The sequence below is a fragment of the Natrix helvetica genome, assembly GCF_964273705.1.
Source record: "Natrix helvetica genome assembly, chromosome: 1".
Classification (NCBI taxonomy): Eukaryota; Metazoa; Chordata; class Lepidosauria; order Squamata; family Natricidae; genus Natrix; species Natrix helvetica.
In genome coordinates this window covers 341,647,268-341,664,974 of record NC_138548.1, presented here as the reverse complement: position 1 = coordinate 341,664,974, position 17,707 = coordinate 341,647,268, and the positions used below count along the sequence as shown (strand labels likewise).

General features: G+C 47.2%; 1 protein-coding gene across 1 annotated transcript in view; it reads right to left on the bottom strand.

Annotated features, from left to right (window-relative positions):
• CAMK1 (calcium/calmodulin dependent protein kinase I) overlaps positions 1-17,707 on the bottom strand; it is a 56,283-nt gene that overhangs the window by 32,167 nt on the left and 6,409 nt on the right. Inside the window, exon 2 of the mRNA XM_081935797.1 lies at positions 8,546-8,776. Within this exon, the coding sequence (XP_081791923.1) occupies positions 8,546-8,631 (86 nt within the window). The 5' untranslated portion in view covers positions 8,632-8,776. The remainder of the gene's footprint in view (positions 1-8,545; positions 8,777-17,707) is intronic.

Genomic DNA, 17,707 nt, shown 5'->3' with positions numbered 1-17,707 from the left:
GCGGTTTCCCGCCAAAAGTCCCAACAGCGGTTTATGATCTGTGATCAGTTCAAAATCGCGGCCGTAGAGGTATTCGTGGAAACGCTTTACTCCCGCGACGGCAGCCAGCGCTTCCCTGTCCATTTGGCTGTAATTTCTTTCGGCCGATGAAAGAGTTCTGGAGTAGAACGCGATGGGTGCTTCTTTTCCGTCGGGCATCCTGTGGCTGAGGACTGCTCCAACTCCGAAAGGTGATGCGTCGCAGGTCAATACCAGCGGTAGGGTCTGGCTGTATTGAACAAGCAATGAGTCAGTGGTGAGTAGACGCTTTACTCCGGCGAAAGCTGCAGCTTCGGATCGTCCCCATTTCCATGGTGCGTTCCTCTGGAGTAGACGGTGTAGTGGCTCAGCAACGGTCGCCTTCTGTCTCAGAAAAACGCTGTAGAAGTTAAGTAATCCGAGGAAGGCCTGCAACTCGGTCTGATTTCGTGGTGTGGGGGCGTCCTGGATCGCCTTAATTTTCTTTGAAGTGGGGTGTATTCCCTGACCATCGATTCTATAACCCAGGAATTCTACGCTAGGCACGTTAATTTGGCATTTTTCTTTTTTAAGGCGGAGACCCTTTTCTCTGATTCTGGCCAAAACAGATCTGACTCTTTTGTTTAATTGCTCCTCGTTTGCAGCTGACACCAAGATGTCGTCAAAATAGGGGACGACTCCTGGTATCCCTTGCAACAGTCGTTCCATGACGCTCTGGAACAATCCTGGGGCAATGCTAACGCCGAATTGTAGCCGGTTGCATTTGAATGCTCCTCTATGCGTCACTATCGTTTGGGCCTCCGCTGTGGCGCTATCAACTGGCAGTTGCTGGTAAGCTTGTGCCATGTCTAACTTTGCAAATACCTTTCCTGGCCCCAACGAGTGCAATAAGTGCTGTACTACTGGCACAGGATATGCGCTCTGTTGTAGCGCGACATTAATTGTGCACTTATAGTCCGCGCAGATGCGGACTGATCCGTCTGGCTTGACTGGGGTCACGATGGGCGTTTCCCAGCGCGCGTGATCTACCGGCTCAAGGATTCCTTGCTCCACTAACTTATCTATCTCTTTGTCTATTTTAGGGCGGAGTGCAAAAGGCACTCGTCTCGGTTTAAGTCGGATTGGTGCCACTTTAGGGTCTAAATTGAATGATATTGGTTTACCCACATACTTACCAAGACCGGGGCTGAACACATCCTCGAATTCCTTAAAAATCTGTTCAGCGCTGCTGTTTCTTACGGCGTTGATCCCGGTGACTTCTAACCCCAGGGCTTCAAACCAATCAAGCCCCAGAAGGTTCTGCAATGGCGCGCTGGCGATGGTCACGGGCAGCTGGGCTTCGATGTCCTTGAAACAGATGTGGAACGTGCCTTGGCCCACGATGGGGACTTGGTTCCCCTGGTAGTCTCGTAGCAGGACGTCTGGAGCGTGTAGTTGGCTCTTTCTGAGGCTAGGGATAGCCTGTTTCATGGATGCCCATGAAATGATCGTCAGGGTCGATCCTGTGTCGACTTCTAGCTCGCAGGGTGAGCCCTCCAAGAGGACTGTGACTCTCAGCCTTTTGGGCCGCTTAGGGCGGACTTGATGTATTGTGGTGAGATACGTTCGCAACTCCTCTCTCTGGGTCAACTCTATCTCATCGTCTACATCCTGAAAATACTCTCGTTGAGCGTCTTGATAGAACGCTCGTTCAGCTCTTTGTGTGTATTCTCTCTGGGGATACGCTCGCTCAACTCCTTGTGAGTAATCTCTCTGGGGATACGCTCGTTCAGCTCTTTGGAGATGTTCTCTCTGGGTAAACACTTGTGGATTTCTCTCTGGGCGCCCTTTTTGATTTCGCCAAGCCCCTGGGTTGGGCTTCTGTTGGCGGTACATGGGTGGCTGCCGTGAGGCAGGGACTCCGCTCCGGCACACTCGTGCGATGTGCCCAAGTTTGTTGCAATGCGAACAAACAACGTTCCTGAACCTACAAGTAGACCTGGGGTGATTTCCTCCGCAACTTGCGCAGGGCGGCAAACGGGATCCGGGTCTCCCCCCAGGCCTCAAGTGACTGCTCTGCATCAGGTGACTGTCCTCGAACTCGGGATTCTCGTAGTCAGGGCTTGCGTCCTCGTAGTGCACTCTGGTTTGCCTTGCTGCTGGCTGGTTTATGTTGGCCCCTCGTTGTATGGTTACAGATGATTTCTCCGCTGATTCTGACGCTCTTGCTTCGTTTAACGCTGTCTGTAGGGTTAAATTCGGGTTTGCCAACAGCTTCTTTTGCAGCGAAATGTCTCTTAACCCACAGATGAGTTGCTCTAAGATGTGTTCTTCCAGATCCCTGTATTCGCAGTGAGCTGCTGCTTTTCGTAGGGCTGCAACATATTGATTAATGGATTCTCCCGCCTTCTGAGTCCTCATGTTGAATTCTTTGCGGCAGACATGGCGGGAAGGTTTTGGCGCGTAGTGAGTTTGCAGAGTCTGTTGCAACGTTGTCCACGATACTGCTTGTATTGGAGTAGGCGCGGTGAGGTCTCTGGCCGTATTGAAGACTTCTTTTCCGCAGTAGCCGAGGAAGATGTTTTTCTTCCTCGCATCAGTGATCCCCGTGTATTCGTTCGCTTCGAGGAAACACTCGAAACGAATCATGAAGGCTTCCCATTCGTCGTTTGCTGGGTCGAAAGGAGCGGGGGGAGCATGCATCGCCATCTTCTCTGTTTGAATTTGCCGCGCTGCGGTGATCTGAGATGGCTGTCGGAATTGCTGCCGAATTCCTGGGCTGGATCAAATCCGGAGATTCTGGAGGTAGCGTTCTTCGTCCTATCTGTCTCTCGATCCCACCTTCGTCGCCAATGTTGGATCGGGGCAACGAGAGGCAGACTGCGGACACGAAGTGACTTAACAGCTCTTTATTAGTAGTAATAGTGATCCAGCTTGTTTGGTAGTCGGAGGGTTCCCCTTTTATAGGGATTGGGCACGCCCCTCGACCAATCAGAGGGATACCTGTTTCCCGCTGTAGGAGCGGACCAGAGGGAAGACTTATCCCGATATATGTTAATATCTAACACTTCCTTTCTCCCTCCCTCCCCCTCTCTCTACTTTATCCCATACTTATCTCTCCCCCTTTCCTCATTATTTTCATTTTCATTTCACTTGTATTTTTATAAATTACATTTTAAATTTTTTTTAAAAAAAGAAGAAGAAAGGGAAATGACCCCAATTCAAGGCCCAGATTTGATACCCGAGAACAGCAGGGAAGAACAGACATGGGTGTAAAATTAGCTAATTGAAGAACCACAGAAGAGAAAAGGTCTGCTGTACCCCTATCTCCACATCCACCATTGTTTACACTCAGATATGTCCGCCATCCCGTTTAGCCCCACCAGATGAATCCAACTTGCCAGCTGCTGTTTATGGCCTGGGGAAATTTGTGTTGGATAAGGAAATGAACAAGAACTGGTTAGGATGGTGACCTGGTGCAGTACCTCCGACAGGCCTTTTAAACAGGCCTCCTTTGCTAGGGAACAACATGACATGACCTCTCAAACAGCTGGTGGGCTTCCCAGAGGGACTTGGCTGGCCAGTGTAGAAAACAGGATGATGGATTAGATAAGCTTTTGATCCAATCCACAGGGGCTCCTCTAATGCTTTTTATACATAAAACAAGCTGCACTGCTAAAAACAAAGGCTGGCAAAAGCTAATGGATGGGCTGCGCCCTACTTTTCTCTTCCAAGCGTTAGGAAACATGGGGAGGAGTGCTTGACTCAGTTCACGTAAGGTACAACAGCATCCATTCATTCCAGACTGGCTGAGTAATAAGCAAAATAGCTCCCATTTCATTTCCTTACATGCAGTCATTATTTATATGGATTATTACCATATTCCTCTAAACATGCATTCATACTCTTTAAACCATCATAAAGGTATGATACACACATGGCAACTCAGGAGCTGTGCCCTGCATCAGTGATATAGCAATAGCACTTAGACTTATATACCGCTTCACAGTGCTTTCCAGCTCTCTCTAAGTGGTTTACAGAGTCAGCCTATGGCCCCAACAATTTGGGTCCTCATTTTACCCACCTGGGAAGGATGGAAGGCTGAGTCGACCTTGAGTCAGTGGGAATTGAACTGTCAAACTGCTGGCAGCCGGCAGTCAGCAGAAGTAGCCTGCAGTACTGCATTCTAACCACTGTGCCACACTTCCTGAATATTTAACAAAGATACCCCAAAATCTCAAAACATTAAAATATTCATAATTATGGCATGAGGTTTTGTGGGCTATTGGATGCAGGATCAGAAGATAGAGGTTCAAATGGCCATGATATTTAAGAAGAGTCTACGACAGGGGTAGGGAACAATGGATGGTCCTTTTATGATTTGTGAACTTCTACTCCATGCTGGCTCAGGAATTCTGGGAGCGGAAGTCCACAAGTCATAAAAGAGCCATCGTTCCCCACCTCTGATCCGTGACAACTCAATGTCAGAGAAAAATAGCCCATTGTGTAACTGATCCTTATGGAAAATAATGCTTTTGTTGACCACACCTTTATTCCGAACAGCATTGGTGAATAGGGATCTCACGTTTCCAGCTCCCTATTGCACAGCAATGCTGGAAGAGAAACAGGAAAAGAACAGACAGGCTTTGGGTTTTTGAGGGTGGAGCCATATTGATTTGTTCTCTAACTTTACCCATAAAGGATCATATTTCAATTCCTTTGAAGAAACGTCCATTTCAAAATGGCAGCCGGCTTATCGGAATTTACAGCCTCGCCGTCTTCCAGAGTGAAGCTTTTCACACTGAGTGCCACAGCTTAAAATAACTAGTCACCTGGAGTGAATCCTCTTCCTCAAAATAGCAGCAGTGGCAAGACTGTGCACATATTTAAGTTGCAGCCCACACCTCCTGTCAATATTAACAAATGCTATGCTAATATTTGAGGGCACGAGACGCCTGGACTCATATTCATCTGTTGTTGAACCAGTCCTGACTCTAATTCCAGAGGCAGCGTGTGGGGCAATTTAACAAAAGGAAACAAGGAGCTTTGTATTCTGGTACAGTGGCCATTTTCCTTCATGGCCAGTTTGCCAACCTTCTCCAAGCTGATCCATTCCATGAAGGTCTGGACCAGTAGTTCCCAAACTTTTTGGGGGGTTAAGGGACCCTTTTAGAAGACGTTTCTTCCTCTACGGAACCCTAACTCTATCCCTGGTTTTTATTAAGCTTTATTATTAAGAACCCATAACTTCTTTCATCTACTCCTATTGCCTGAGCGCTTTGCCTAATGTAATAGGTTTGAAAATAAAGAGAAAACATTTTAAGTATAACCTTTATTTTGGTACAAGATAGTTGGCCCTGTGTGGTTTTATTTTAAAATCTGTTTTAAATTTGATTTTTGAGATTCTTCGCAAGATTCCTTAGTTGGATCCTTAGAATCCAACTGGAAACAGGTGAAAACTCACAGCATCCATAGACATCTATGGCTTATAAGGCTGCGGTGGCATAGTGGTTAGAGTGAAGTCCTGCAGGCTACTTCTGCTGATCACCGGCTGCCAGCAGTTTGGCAGATCAAATCTCACCAGGCTCAAGGTTGACTCAGCCTTCCATCCTTCCGAGGTCAGTAAGATGAGGACCCAGATTGTTGAGGGCAATAGGTGGACTCTGTAAACTGCTTAAAGAGATCTGTAAAAGCACTTTGAAGCAGTATATAAGTCTAAGTGCTATTGCTATTGCTATACCTTCTAACACAAAAATAATCTAAAGTAACTTCTGAAGGCTGCATAGTTAGGGATAGTACTTTTCTTGCAGGTAGTTTCTGCTCTTCCAAGTCTATTTGCAGTCATGAATATTGGAGAAAATACAGATCCTCCTCGACTTACAAGAGTTCATTCAGTGACAGTTTGAACTTGCAACAGGACTGAAAACAGTGAGTTATGACCATTTTTCATGCTTTATGACCATTGAAGTATCCCCACGGTCGCATGATCAAAATTTGGATGCTTGGCAATTGGTTGATATTAATGACGGTCGCAGGGTCCCGGAGTCATGTGATCTCCTTTTGCGACCTTCTGACAAGCAAAGTCAACAGGGAAGCCCGATTCACTTAACCACCATGGTAAAGGACTTAACAACTGCAGTGATTCACTTAACTGTGGCAAGAAACTTCATAAAGTGGGGCAAAATTCCCGTAACAAATGTCTCACTTAGCAACAGAAATTTTGGGCTCAATTGTGGTCGTAAATCGAGGACTGCCTGTATATTACAGTAGAACTCATGTAACATATCTGGAGTGCGTTAGTTGGAGAGGTCTATTCTTGGGTAAAGATGACTAAGTGAGGGCTTAGCCTTATGTTTCGACAATCATTTTATTTTGCCTCCAAACTCCAAAAGAGAGGGTTAGCCAGATTAATGGAGACAATGGCAGGAAGGCACTATTGCTTGGGTTACATTTGCCAAATTGCTTCAAACCCAGCATCTCAAGTGTATCTTTATCTAGGCCCGGGTTGGCGAACCTATGGCATGTGTGCCAGAGGTGGCACGCAAAGCCTCTCTGTGGGCACTTGCACTGTTGCCAGCTGCTCTTCTGGTTTCCCAGCTGGTGTTCGCGGGCTCTGGAGTGCTGGAATAGGGCCTGAAAAAGGGCCCAAAGCAGCCAAAAAACAGGCCGTTTTCCATGCCTTTTGGGGCCATTTTCAGGCCGTTTTGTGGGTCATTTTTTGGGCTGTTTTCAGATCTTTTGGGGGGCCATTTTTGGGGCTGTTCAACTAGTTCCAAGTGGGAAGAAAGATATTGGAAACACTGAAAACGCCTGCCCAAAAATGTCTTGAAAACAGCCTGAAAAAGAGCCAAAAATGCCCCCAAAACAGGCATGCGTGCACCGGCAAGCTGGTCTTTGGATTTCTGGTACTCTGGCGTGTGTGGAGACCAGCTTCCATAATCGAAATAGAGAAACACCCCCACAACATGAATAAACGTGATGATACCTCCCGCCTACCAAACATCTGGAAACCAGCCCTAGCCAACAAATGAACACCACCCACCACCCAAGCCGTTACAATACAAAACAACAATGCACATACAGCCAGCACTAATCAGCACCAATCTACCAATCATGATACAACCACACAACCAATCATTCCACTTACTGAAACAAAGCCAGCACCCCATCTCCTCCCACCAAGATTTACAGAAAGACGGCAGCTCCGATCCCATTTTAAGCCAAAGCCTGAAGATGACAAGTGAGATCTTGCCGAAACGTTGCCAAGACAATCTCAATCCTACACGGGAAAAGACCCGAATACAACAAAACCAGCATACCTACACCCGTGAAAATCTACAAAAACATATATATACATATACATATACATGTACATGTACATGTACATGTACATATACATATACACATACATACATACATACACACACAAATAGATATAGATATACACACACACATGTATGTATGTATGTATGTATGTATGTATGTATGTATGTATTTGTGTTACAACCCCTGGTATGCCCAAATATGCCCAGGTTCAAACCCCAGTAAGGGTATGGCTAGCTGATGAGAGCTAACTAGCTTGAAATGGATCTATACTAGTCTCCCTTTATTTATTTATTTATTTATTTATCAGCACAAATACAACACACACACACACACACACACACACATATCCAATAATGGATCTAAGCCAGCTGACTGAATTCAAGACAGCAATCAACAACAGGCTTATTTGCAGCAAATTCTCACGATAGCCCCAGTAAACAAGCTTAAGAGTATTTACTTCTGCTGTAGTTCAGAGTTGCGTAGAATATAATAACCTGTAAATGACCCTCTCAATCTTATGAGAACTTCAAACAAGAAACAAGGGCTGCTATTTTAGGTGACAACGTGTTGAATAAACAAGCTTGCAGGCAGATCACCGTTGGGATTTGGATCTACTGGCAGACGACTCGGTAATTAGGAAAAGATTTACGAAGATTACCTCCCTAATATAAAAAGAATTCTATTCCCATCATGATCTTCTCTAAATTAGTCTAAGGTTGTTGAAACGAAGACGACTCAGGCAAGGAAACCCCCAAAGGAATTTTTTTTGGATGAAAGGACTGACGTTCAAATTGACTGGATCCTATGAAACTCTCTTTGTGCAATGGCCTCTACCCAGATTGGCCTACAGCAGGGGTCGGCAACCTTAAACACTCAAAGAGCCACAAAGGTCCTAACCAGAAGCCCCCCACCACCGCCCCGAGTCCTTCGGGAGAGGGTTGCGGCCGCCCCGAGTCCTTCGGGAGAGGGTTGCGGCTAATCAAATAAAAAATTATTATTATTATTAACCATTCAATTCTAGAGCACGACCGGAAGTCCAGTTCCCCCACCATAGAGTCTCCTCCTAGCACGGCATCCTTTTTCCTCTACCTGTCCTAACAGCAAGCCCTATCAATTGTGGAGCTGACCGGCCACAGGGAGCTGCGGCAGAAGGATGAAAGAATCACATGCGGCTCCAGAGCCGCGGGTTGTTGACACCTGCCCTAGAGTTGAAAGAACTCACGTGCCCAGCACCTCCCGAAATTCATAGATTTCCCGGATGTCTTCCGCTGGTTTTTTCCAGCTGAGCTCATCGTCTTCCAGAGGCATGGTTCTTCCTTGGGCTAAGAGCTTGGGTTGTTCAATTCCCGGGTGGCTCGAAGTAGAGGAAACAGGCGGATTGTAGTAAATTCAAGGTACAGCTAGCCGAGTACAGGCAGATGGCATTTGAACAAAGGCATCGGAAGGCTTCACCCTGAAATTAAGCAGAAGAAAGGAATGGGTGGCAACACGAGGCCGATGAATAAACTGCATATTCAGCTCGGTTCTCCCCATACATATGGAGCATTGCATCTGATGAAGTTTGCTACGGCTCCTGAAAGCTTCTGCCTTTTAACAGAATTTGGAAAAGGTGTTCCCAGACAATCTGATTGTTGTTGCTTTTTAACTGTAGCTATCATAAACTAACATGGCTCTCTTCCTACAATGTGAAACAAGAATTTCCTCTTCCCTTCAGTCAGTGGTGGGATTCAAAGTTGTTACAACCAGTTCTGTGGGCATGGCCTTTGTGGGCGTGGTGTGGCTTTGTGGGCATGGCAGGGGAAAGATACTGCAAAATCCCCATTCCCTCTCCATCCCACTAACCTGCTTCCCAGCTCCGTTCTCCTATTCAGGGCAACAAAAGAAGATCAGCTGGGAGACAGCAGGGGCGGGGCCAGCCTATTTGCTGGTTCTCCAAACTACTCAAAATTTTCGCTACAGATTCTCCAGAACCTGTCAAAATTGGCTGAGTGCCACCTCTGCCTTCGGTGAACAGGTTTCACAGCTACATCAGCCCTTGTAGTAATTGTCTTGGCTGAGAAGGGTAGGCTCAAAATCAGCACAGCACATAACCTTGGTTTATACTAGTTTGCCCCATGGCTGAAAGTTCCTCAGCCGGAAAGTCCCTCTGAGAGGTTGTAGCCCCAAAGGCCCATTTAGACCTTACACTTCCACAGCAAAGGCTTCATCATGACTTTCACAAAGAGGTTAGGAGGAACTGTAGCTCTTGGGCCTTCATCCCATCCTTCCTTTCCCCAATTCCTCTTTATCTCTGCACCCTTCAGCATATTGCTCTGACTTTATCCTGTTTGGTAACATTACAGCTGTCTCCATGGAAACAGCTGTAGTGCCTGCAAACACTGAAAATACAGCACCTTCCTGTGCTTTCCACATGGTCTCTTGGGGTCAGATCTGCTCATATTTTCACACACACACACACACACACACACACACACACACACACACACACACACAGTTTAAGGACGAGGTGCCATGTTGCCATAGGAGGCCCAGCTAGCATTTCCACAACTATTGGCTAGCTTCTAGCAAAGGCTACCTTAAGGCTACCTTAAGACTGGGTTAGTTTGGTCACCAGGGTTATGCTTTTTTGCATCGTCTGAACTTTTGCCTGTGGCTGGGGAAAAAAAACACAAGGGTATCATTTAAATATTTTAAACACATTATGCAGTTCACCAGCATTTAAAAAAGTAATGACACAATCTTCATGCCCTTCTCACCCAACCAAGGTCTGACACGTGAGTGCAATTAAAGTTCCTCTTGGCTCAAATTCCCACAGTACAAGTTAGCAAAGTTGCATTTTGTCAAAAGACAAACACACACACACACAGCAATCAGGTACTCGAATAACATTCGTTCAGACTAAAGGAATCAGGATGTCCAGCCTCCTGAAAGAAGATTCCTTCCCAAGCTCGGTACAGATCAACCAACGTGATTTTTAAGATCTGAGACAGAGGTGGTATTCAGCAGGTTCTGACCAGTTCTGGAGAATCAGTAGTGGAAATTTTGAGTAGTTCGGAAAACTGGTAAATACCACCTCTGCCTGGCCCCACCCCAAATCTATTCTCTGCCTCTGATGGGGAGGAAATGGGGATTTTGCAGTAACCTTTCCCTGGAGTGGGAAGGGAATGGGGATTTTGCACTAACCATTCCCTGGAGTGGGGAGGGAATGGGAATTTTGCACTAACCTTGCCCTGAAGGGAGTGGGGAGGGAATGAGGATTTTGCACTAACCTTCCCCTGGAGTGGGGAGGGAATGGGGATTTTGCACTAACCTTGCCCTGAAGGGAGTGGGGAGGGAATGAGGATTTTGCACTAACCTTCCCCTGGAGTGTGGAGGCAATGGGGATTTTGCACTAACCTTTCCCTTGGAGTGGGGAGGGTATGAGATTTTGCAATATCCTTCCCCTGGAGTGGAGGGAATGGGGATTTTGCACTAACCTTGCCCTGAAGGGAGTGGGGAGGGAATGAGGATTTTGCACTAACCTTCCCCTGGAGTGGGGAGGGTATGAGATTTTGCAATATCCTTCTCCTGGAGTGGGGAGGGAATGGGGATTTTGCACTAACCATCCCCTGCCATGCCTACCAAGCCATGCCCACCAAGCCACGCCCACAAAACCGGTAATAAAAATTTTTGAATCCCACCACTGGTCTGAGAATGTTCCACCATTTAAAAAAAAATCTCCGCGGAAAACAAATGTTTTGAGGAAACTGAATCTTCCTCAGTCCTCCTTTTCCAAGTGACGCTAGCTTACAATCCCCACGAAGATCTTGAGGAAAAAGGAAACGAGAGGGACAGTTATACATGCATTTTAAAATGGGTCGTTTTCCCAACGTGGCTGAGCCAGATGACGCTTTTTATGAATGGAAAGTTCATAGGAACATAAGCTTGTTAGAGGGTACCGAATAAAAATGCTGCACCGAAATGATCACCTATTGTATGAACAAAAAGAACTGGAGTTGTTAAGCCCCTAGTAAAATCTTAGTCATCAGTTATCTCTAACTTCCCATTCCTTTACCGAGAGACAGTCTCCCTCCAAACCTCTCTAACACACATCAGCATCCACAGTCCAAAGCACTAGCTTGTAACATTCTTAAAGACTGCATACAATAGAAAGCTATTCTCGGTTCCACATTGCTGGTGTTTCATCTGAACGTGAATATTTATTTTGCAGTCGTCGTTAAAAATCTCAAACTTGTTCCCCATCCAGAAGAGAGAAGCCTTGCAAGAACCAATAGAGCATATTCAGTCTAGACATGTAGATGTGCATGTGCCATTCAGAAAGGGAAATGAAAAAGAATGTAATAAAGCAGATTTACTGTAAAAGAGCTCCCAGCAGCATTTTCCAAGACAGAGCACAATAGTGTCTAAGACTCCAGAGTCAACATTATATAATTTGAGACCTCTGCGGCGGAGCTCTCCGGATGTGAATCTCAGATTCTTGATAAGCATCTAATTTTTAATGAAATCCACTTTGATTTGAGCATGGATTGAAGAATTAGCTTTCAGGCATCTCCATGTTATTTTTCAGACCTGTGTGATACTTCCAGGGTGTGCTTCCACCCGCCCCCATTAAATGAAGGCTAATGATTTGAATAGAGGATTTGATCTGTGAGAGGGATGTTTATCTCGGTCTCTCCCTCGCTTGTTCCCTAGCTCTCCTTATCTTGGTTTATGCTATACTCTGGCTCCATTCTATCTCAAAAGAATTGGAGATAAATAGAGGCAAAAGAACTTGGGGATGGCCATTTTCCACCTAGCGTCTATTCTCACTTCATCAGCTAATATATCCTAAGATACTCTATTGATTCTTTTAAAAAAAACACACACACACACACACACAGTGAAGGATGGAGCAGGGGTATGCCCAGAATGAGACAGAATGGAGCCTCCAACTCAGGAAGGCAGGGAGATCTGACAAAGCATTACAGGCTACACTGGGGTGCACCCCAGTGGTGAAATTCAATTTTTTTTACTACCAGTAAAATTTTTTTTACTGTGGGCATGGCTTGGTGGGCGTGGCAGGGGAAGGATACTGCAAAATTTCCATTCACTCCGCCACTCCAGGGGAAGGATATTGCAAAATCTCCATTCCCTCCCCACTCTGGGGCCAGCCAGAAGTGGTATTTGCCGGTTCTCTGAACTACTTAACATTTCCGCTACCGGTTTGCCAGAACCGGTCAGAAGTGGCTGAATTTCACCCCTGAGGCACCCTGCCCTGTTCCTCCGTACTAGCTATCTTCTTTCCTCAAATGCACTGAGGCAGTGGTCCATAATCTTTGGGGCACCAGAGACCTGCTCCATGAAGAGAGGTTTTTCCACGGATTGGAGGGGACGTGATTTTGCATGCTGCTTTCATTCCACAGATGGGCCTTTGCTTGTTTGCGTGGCCTGGTTTTTGGCATTCTGCAGCCCGGTACTGGTCCACAGATCAGGTGTTGGGGACCCCTGCACTGGAGGGTGCTATCCCGTCACCAACATGGAAACAAGTTTGGACTGTCAGTTTCCATCTCTGAAATGGGCCTATCTGTCATCCATCTGAAGCATAAAATCTAGTTGGTCACATGATTGGCCCCGAATCCACATTATTCATTTATATTTTGTTTTTATATCTCACATTTTCTCTAGAGGCTCAACACACCCAGGGACTCTCTCTCGATTTTATCTTCACCAAAAATGCTATACCGGTCAGGGGTGGGATTCAAAATTGTTTACTACCAGTCCTGTGGGCGTGGCTTGGTGGGCTTGGCACAGGGGAAGGCTAATACAAAATCCCCATTCCCTCCCCACTCCACCAACCTGCTTTCCAGCTCCTTTCTCCTATGCAGGGCAACAAAAGAAGACCCAGCCGATCAGTAGGGACTCAGGAGGCAGCGAATAGTTCAGGGGCGGGGCCAGCCAGAGGTGGTATTTGCTAGTTCTCTGAACTATTCAAAATTACTGCTACCGTTTCGCCAGAACTGGTCAGAACCGGCTGAATACCACCTCTGGATCAGCCCAAAGTTACTTGTGAATGCCAGGCTTGAACAAAGATTTAGTTTGGTGACTCCCCCACCCCCAATCCAGCAGCCTTGCCTTACTGCATCTCTTTCCTTCTGTGGGAGGTTTTCAAGGGAGGGAGATAGCTTGTTTGCCCCCAAAGTTTAATGAGCTACCGAACCAGACAATCGCTGCCATCTTAGCCAATAATTATGGAGGTTATAGTTCCGAAGTATCCGAGGAACAGAAGCTTTTCTCCTGCCAACCAGCTCTGCTCTCCTGCCAGGAAGAGTCCAAAAGAATTCTTAACAATGAGAGTGAAGGCTTGTTCTCCAAGCTTGTGGTTTGGTTTCTGAATGTTTCATTACCAAGCTAGGCGTTTAGGGGATGCCAGTGTCAGCGTTCCTCTGTTTACAAGGGCTTCGGGATGGGTCAGGTGTGGGTTGTCAAGCGAGGATCTCCCAACCCTAACCCATCCCAAGAGACCCTCACTTGACACATCCACACCTGACCCATCACAAGACCTGACCCATCCCAAAGGTCTTATAAACAGCAGAAAACTGACATCTCCAAAACCCATGATGGCAAACCTATGGCATGCGTGCCACAGGTGGCAGGCAGAGCCCTCTCTGCAGGCACACCAGCTGTCACCCCAGCCAAGATCCACAGGGTATGCCCGGGCACCTCCCGCCGGCTAGCTGGTCTTCCAGTCTCTGCTGCACATGGGCGGGGGGTGGGGCACATGTGGGGGGTGGCGTGGCATGCATGGGGGGGTGCTCACACTGCATTTGGGGGGCTCACACAGCATCCCCGCAACACATTTTGCTTCCAGGTTGGTGCAGGAGGCATTCGACACCCAAAACGGGGCATGGGGGGGCCACATGTGCCCCCCAGTGCCCCATTTTGGGTCTGGAAAGCCTCCTGCACCAACCTGGAAGCCAAAAATGGGCGAGTGGCGTGGGAGCGCATGCACTGGGGAGAGTGCAGGGGGATGGGGGCACATGCACAGGGGGGTGTCTCGTGCACAGGGGGCGGGGGGTACGGGGGCGGCGTGTGCATTGCATTATGTGTGCAGGTGCGCACGCTTTCGGCACGCGATGACAAAAAGGTTAGCCGTCACTGTTCTAAACCTTCACCCTCCTCCTACAGCCGAGCTGCAGATATTCACCACCGTTGCATTCTTAACAATGTTTCTGAACTACAGCTTGCAAATCGCTCATCATTGACTCTAGATGAGTGGGGCTTTGGGGAGCTGTAGTTCATCAGTATCTGGCCTGCCCCCCCCAAATGGTCTTTATTTCTTCCATCCAGTTCGTCAGTAGCTACCAACGAGGATCCAACAGAAAAATTAGCAGGATACTGTAAACAACGTTATGGGCTGCCGGTCTGACACATTCACCTATTCCCAAAAGGCACAGAGGCCTTTAATCATCCTTAGTAATGCAGTAAGGGTAGTTCTACTGGATTTCTTCCTGTATGTTCAGGATAGCAGCCCTATATGGCTCTCCAGATATTGCTTCCTTTGCGTATACCCAAATGGCATAGGGGGCCTTTAATTACAGCAACGTAGCAAGAGTCCTTCTACTGGATTCCCCCCCCCCCCCTTATGTTCAGATTAGGCTGCAATATATGGCTCTCCAGATACAGACAGTCCTCGACTTACAACCGCAATTGTAAGCCCAACATTTCTGTTGCTAAGCGAGACCATTCTTAAGCGGAGTTTGACCCATTTTCTGACCTTGCTTGCCGCAGTTGTTAAGTGAATCACTGCAGTTGTTAAGCTAGTAACCCAGTGGCTAAGTGAATCTGGCTTCCTCATTGACTTGGCTTGTCAGAAGGCCGCAGAAGCGGATCACATGACCCCAGGACAGTGCAACAGCCATAAATATGAGCCAGTTGCCAAGCATCCTGAATTGTAACCTCATGGCAACAGGGATGCAATGGTTGTAAGTCAGCGGTGGGATTCACTTCCCTTCCCTACCGGTTTGCAAATGTGAGCGCAGGCATGCGCTCGTTTTGCTCGCACCTGAGGCGTGTGTGCATGCACATCATCTTCTGCGCATGCACAGGGCGTTACGTCGGGGCGGGGTGGAGCCTCCCTCAGCCGCTGCTACCGGTTCACCCAAACCGGAGAGAACCAGTTGAATGCCACGTCTGTTGTAAAATGGTCATAGGTCACATTTTTTCAGTGCCATTGTAATTTCTAACGGTCTCTCCTAAACGAACGGTCGTAAGTTGAGGATTACCTGTACTGCTAATTTTACGCCATCCACAGCTGGCTAGAGCCAGTGGGGAGACAGACTAAAATGGCGAATGGTGATCACAGGGAATACACTCCAGCAATATCTGGATAGTTGCCCCTTCTTGTCTTCTGCAGTTCCATATGCACTGCATGCCCGTATCTTTGCTTTCATATAGCCGCGGTGAATACAGTGGTTAGAGTGCAGTATAACTCACTGCAGTGGTTAGAGTGCAGGATAAGTCACTGCTCACTGGCAGAAATTTCGATCCTGACTGGCAAAAGGCTGTGTCAGCCTTCCATCCATCCGAGGTCGGTAAAAGGAGGAGCCAGATTGTTGGGGGCAATATGTAAACCGCTTAAAAAGGGCTGTAAAGCACAACAAAGCGGTATATAAGTCTAAGTGCTATTGCTGTTGCCATATAGCAGGGAACAGTTGTTTGGTAAGGTAAGTGTGACAAGGACAGAATGGGTTAAACAGGCCGCTGGATGTGTGGTGCAGAATCAGCAATGTGTACTGTATATATGCCAGGAAGGAAGGAATCTTCGCCTGAAAAGAGATCTAGGGAGATTACCAGTTGACAAAAGCCTAGCCCGAACTCTGTATGATCTTACATAGATAGCCATATGTCAATAGCCTCTGCTTACTGTTTGCCTGATCAGAGAACATTTAATCTAGGCCTCAGGCAAAATCATGCCGCCATAAGTATCCTTTGAAAAGAAAACCAAAGATTCCGAAGATTGAATTATACTTTTTAACATGGAACTACAATTTCGGCTTCTGCTTTGTTACAGCAGTAAGTTAAAAGTGGACCCTCACCGATTATGATCGTCTACCTCTGACAGTAAACCATGGACTTGGACCAGTGGTGAAATTCCTTTTTTTTTTTTTTACTACTGGTTCTGTGGGCGTGGCTCGGTGGGCTTGGCAGGGGAAAGATACTGCAAAATCCCCATTCCCTCCCCACTCCTGGGGGAAGGATATTGCATTCCCTCCCCACTCTGGGGCCAGCCAGAGGTGGTATTTGCCGGTTCTCTGAACTACTCAAAATCTTTGCTACCGGTTCTCCAGAATCTGTCAGAATCTGCTGAATTTCACCCCTGACTCGGACTGCTTAATAAAGGGAGGCCCGCAAAATGATCCCACCCTCCTCAAAGGGCCAAAATGAAGACATTTTAAAAGCATTTTAAATTAGTGGGAGGGATGCCCGTTTATTCTTGATACTCAGAACAAATTGTTTAATGCCAAGAGTAATATTGTATGCACCCGGCAGCCGCCGATGGTTCTTAGGACTGTTATCGAAACCAAAGCAATCTAAAAAATTTAGCTATCCCTTTATTATGGCCATCTTATCAGATTTCCTGGTATTTTCTGAGCCCAGAAACTATCCAGCTGACTCCTGATATGACTTTCTCGAAGAAGACTGTGAGATAAGATGGTATAAGTAGGCGTGGCAACGGCAGAAGGAGATAGTTGCAAACACTATCGCACTCATTAACAGGCATGCCACACTGGGTCGCTGGAACCGGCAGCGACCCAGGTCAGCTACTACAGACCAAGCTCAGAGCGAATTATGCAAGCCCTTGCCATCTACAGACACAACTTCCTGCTTAGGTGGTTGCGACATGCTCTACTACACCGACCTTCCTTTGAAGACCCCTCAAAAGCTTGTCAGGAACGCAGTGGCATGGGTAACTATGGGTACACCAGTGGTAGGTTTCTACTGGTTCGGACTGGTTCAGCCTAACCGATAACGGTTTGGCGGCTTGGGTCGCTGGAACCGGCAGCGACCCAAGCCTGCCATGCCCCCAAACCGGTTCTCCAGGTGCCGCCATTTTGTTTTTTTGGTTCTGCGCATGCACAGAACAATTTTAATTGTACTGCATATGCGCCCATGCATGAAGTGCATGTGCATGGCGTGCATATGAAGTGCACATGCATGGCATGCACACGAGCGAATCGGCAATAGTGCCAGCCAGAACCCACCCTTAGGGTACATCACCATATGTTCCGTGTGATGCCACAAGAGAACAAATCTTTGGTGGCTCCCAGGAGGTGGATTACCATGCGCAAAGCTCCTCGTGGCACGTGGCCAAGTTGTTGGAGGAGGAGCCGCCTATCTCTATTCA